Genomic DNA, 3,344 nt, shown 5'->3' with positions numbered 1-3,344 from the left:
GCTTTTCCAAAGTGCTCAAGATCTAGCAAATTGGGGAGGGGGTTAGAACAAAATCTGCTGAATTAAATCAAAGAGCAAAGGTTGAAAAGATAGTGGTTTAGTCCAGTCCAATCCAGTCACTCACACGATACAATTTCTGAATAAATGAATGCAAAACCACCAGAAAAATTTCTGGTTATAACCAAAGACCCCCAAAATGCTGTATTAGAAGCAAATTCATTTTCTTTCATAATTTTTCAGCTATAGTCACAAAGTAAGCATATGAATTTTAGATTTCAGTTTTTTCCAATAACACAATTAGACACTTTTGCTCTATCTAGGCAGTTTTCCATAGTTGTAAAATACTACTTCCCAACATAAACATGATCATGTTAGTTACACACTCAACTTATGAAATCACTTTTTAAAAAGTGCAAGTTAATATTCAAGTCTACTAAGTGCAATATAATTTTAATTTCATAGTAATTGGGAGAAACATCATTCCCTTCTATCCAAGACAATTTAAAACTATTTTGAGCCTTAACTCTCCTTGACTGAAAGTGGTCCTAGGTCTCCTAAAGAAAGATTTAATATTGTGTTGTTACAAAACAGTATTTGGGCATTCCAATCACTACAGCTCTTTACAGTGGTGATCTTTCAGTTTTAATTCCATCCTAGTTCACCACCCCCCAAAAAAATCCCAAAACAAAACAGAAAACTCCCACATCCACAAAAAACACTCTCCTCCCCACACAACAATATAGGATTAGACTTCTCAAATAAAGCATTATTTCTGAACCACATTCCCAGACTTGAGGTTTTTGAACTCAGTTCTGCAGTCATCCATTAAAGCGCTCAAGTTCTTAAAGCACCGGAACCAAACCCCTTGCTAAAAGGAGAAACATCACCACAGATACTCAAATCTAAATCCATGGTTCACGCTGAAACATAATGGCTGGAAGTGACTCTGACATCTCTGCCTAGAAAGACTTCAGCCTCTGTTTAACTACTTAATATGTAAAACTTACCTGTCACCTTGATTATTTCTATTAGCTAGTTTTCGAGCCTGCCGATCCATCAAACTTGTCCTAGAGCGAGTTTTTTTCCAAGAATAGTAATATTTTACAAGGCTTGCAATAGTCTTGTCTGGAAGCTAAAAGAATTCATTAACATATTAATACTTTTAAAAAATCAAATTCCACCCAAGGTTATAGTTCTGCTCTATTTACAACCACCTTTACTCAAATATTTTAAATGCCTGGATGAGCTGGAAAGGAGGGATGTATTTAATACACATTTCTTACGAAGGAGGAGGGAGGAAGAGGCTTTTTTTATTACTGAGAAAGCTGTAGGTCCAAGAGACATCATGAAACTAACTTAAATCTTATGTTCAAGGTTGTTCCTGAAACTTTTACACAGAAATCAACATGAAATTGTAGCCCAACAGGACCTTTGCTCTTGGTACATCTGAACTGTTCCGATTAAAATATTACTTTACCATTTGCTGGATCCTGTGAAAGCTCTTTCCATGGAAGCTAAATGCTTGTTCAAATAGGACTTTATCTTCAACTGTCCATTCATCAGGGAAAGGAGTGAAGTTAGGGAGATCCGCAAGGGACTTCTCAATATTGTGTTTATGCCAGAACAACATGCCGAGAGCCTTTGAAAAGAAATAGTCCCTTCTTGGATTTAGTCAACTTTCTAAAGTCTTAGGACAAGTTAAATAAAAAAGGCAATTTACTTATTTAAAAGGAAATTTAACTATCAGAATCCTTCCTCAAAATGTATTTACATTTTATTGTCTACGTACTATAGGTTACAAAAACTCTCTTTGCAGATGAAATGAAGAGTGGGCGTATCTGTAGGTTAATAATGGTCTGAAAGCTAGACAATTTAAGGTTGGCATGGCAGCAGTAATTCTAAAGTAGCATAAACTAGGCTGATAGGCTCAAACCTGACCTGCTTTCTTCCTTTACAGTCATGTGTCACCTACACAGTTCCTTATAAGTCTTCAGGCCTTTATTACCAGCCCACTCAAAAAAAGGAAAATAAAAATACTTTTTAGCAGCCAGAGGATCATCCCAAATGCAAGTCTGAAAGTTGGAAGTAAGAGCAGTCTTCCTACAACTTCCCAATCCTCAACTAACAACATGGCCACTTCCATGTCATATACTTCAAATAAGGAATGGAAATTTAAGTATACTTTCTCAAGTAACTTCATTTCTTGATATTCTTCAAGAATTTTATGCTGATTAGAGTTTCTGCCAGAGAATCAACGACAGATTTGATTCCAGTCTGGCACTGGAATTGGGAGATGCAATTCACTCAGTTCCAACCACACAGCGCAGACACAATCACAGGGTTGTTCATCAGCTCCCCAAACCCCTGATTTCACATCTTCTAAGTACCTGGACATAGCAAAGCTCTTTTCTTGTTAAAATGGAAAGTGACAAGCACCTCTTGCAAAGACAATTTCTACTCCACTGTGAACAGCCTACAAATATTATGTTCCAGAAGCTGTTTTGAAAATTAGTCTTTTTTACAGACTTATTTTGAGATCCCTCAGCTCCCTCTTTTCTGACAAAAGCCAAGCCGTAAACAACCACCACCAAGCCGCAGGTATTCTCTGGACATCGTAACGCTGGCAGCCTCTTTTTCAGATGGCAGTTGACTGGCAAGTCTTCACTATTACGAGCTTCCATCCTCCAAAACTTTATCATACAACTTATGTCCACTTTACACCAAATTATTTTTTGCCACAGGTAATCTCGCTTTTACATAAATTTGTTAATTTATGAAGAAAACTGTAACAGAACTAAGTGCAGAGCAGAAAAGTTTTATCCTGAACTTTTTATGGGATGGCGACTAAAAGTTTTTAAAATAAAAGCAAACTTGTTTGTTACTCTCAAACCTAAAATTTTATTCTGTTTTCCTGCCTCCAAAAAAAACTCGCTTAAAGCTGGTTTGCCTCTTTTTTTTCCTTAAATAGGCAAGAAACCATTCTAGTGCTTTCCCTCTCTCCATTAATGGTTCAAAATTGTACCATCTTTGAATTTTAACATTAAACATTAAATTCATAAGCCGCTTTCCTGGGAAATGTTTTAGCTAAATAGACACACACAATTGCATGACATGCCCAGTGTATCAAGAAACATACCAAACCTTTCAAAAGTGCACATTACAAGCTGAGCATGTCATGAAAACAAAGAGCTCAATCTTTTGCAGAGAATCCAGACCACAACTGTATGCAGATCCATTTAACTGCAGTGTTTGCTGCCGTGCCTGAAGAGAAACAGTGTTAATTAATAGTAACCAAGGGGGGGGGGGGAAGGGGTGGGTTTAACATTTCATAAAAAAAAAATATT

At 36.6% G+C, this 3,344-nt stretch overlaps 1 protein-coding gene across 1 annotated transcript in view; it reads right to left on the bottom strand.

Moving 5' to 3' along the window:
* RCOR3 (REST corepressor 3) overlaps positions 1-3,344 on the bottom strand; it is a 16,629-nt gene that overhangs the window by 11,446 nt on the left and 1,839 nt on the right. The window contains exons 3-4 of the mRNA XM_010145134.1: positions 1,478-1,639; positions 1,008-1,132 (exon numbers count right to left, since the gene is read on the bottom strand). Coding sequence (XP_010143436.1) covers positions 1,008-1,132; positions 1,478-1,639 — 287 coding nt within the window. The remainder of the gene's footprint in view (positions 1-1,007; positions 1,133-1,477; positions 1,640-3,344) is intronic.

This window comes from Buceros rhinoceros, unplaced genomic scaffold (genome assembly GCF_000710305.1).
Source record: "Buceros rhinoceros silvestris isolate BGI_N320 unplaced genomic scaffold, ASM71030v1 scaffold23971, whole genome shotgun sequence".
NCBI lineage: Eukaryota > Metazoa > Chordata > Aves > Bucerotiformes > Bucerotidae > Buceros > Buceros rhinoceros.
This window is presented reverse-complemented; position numbering and strand designations above follow the sequence as displayed.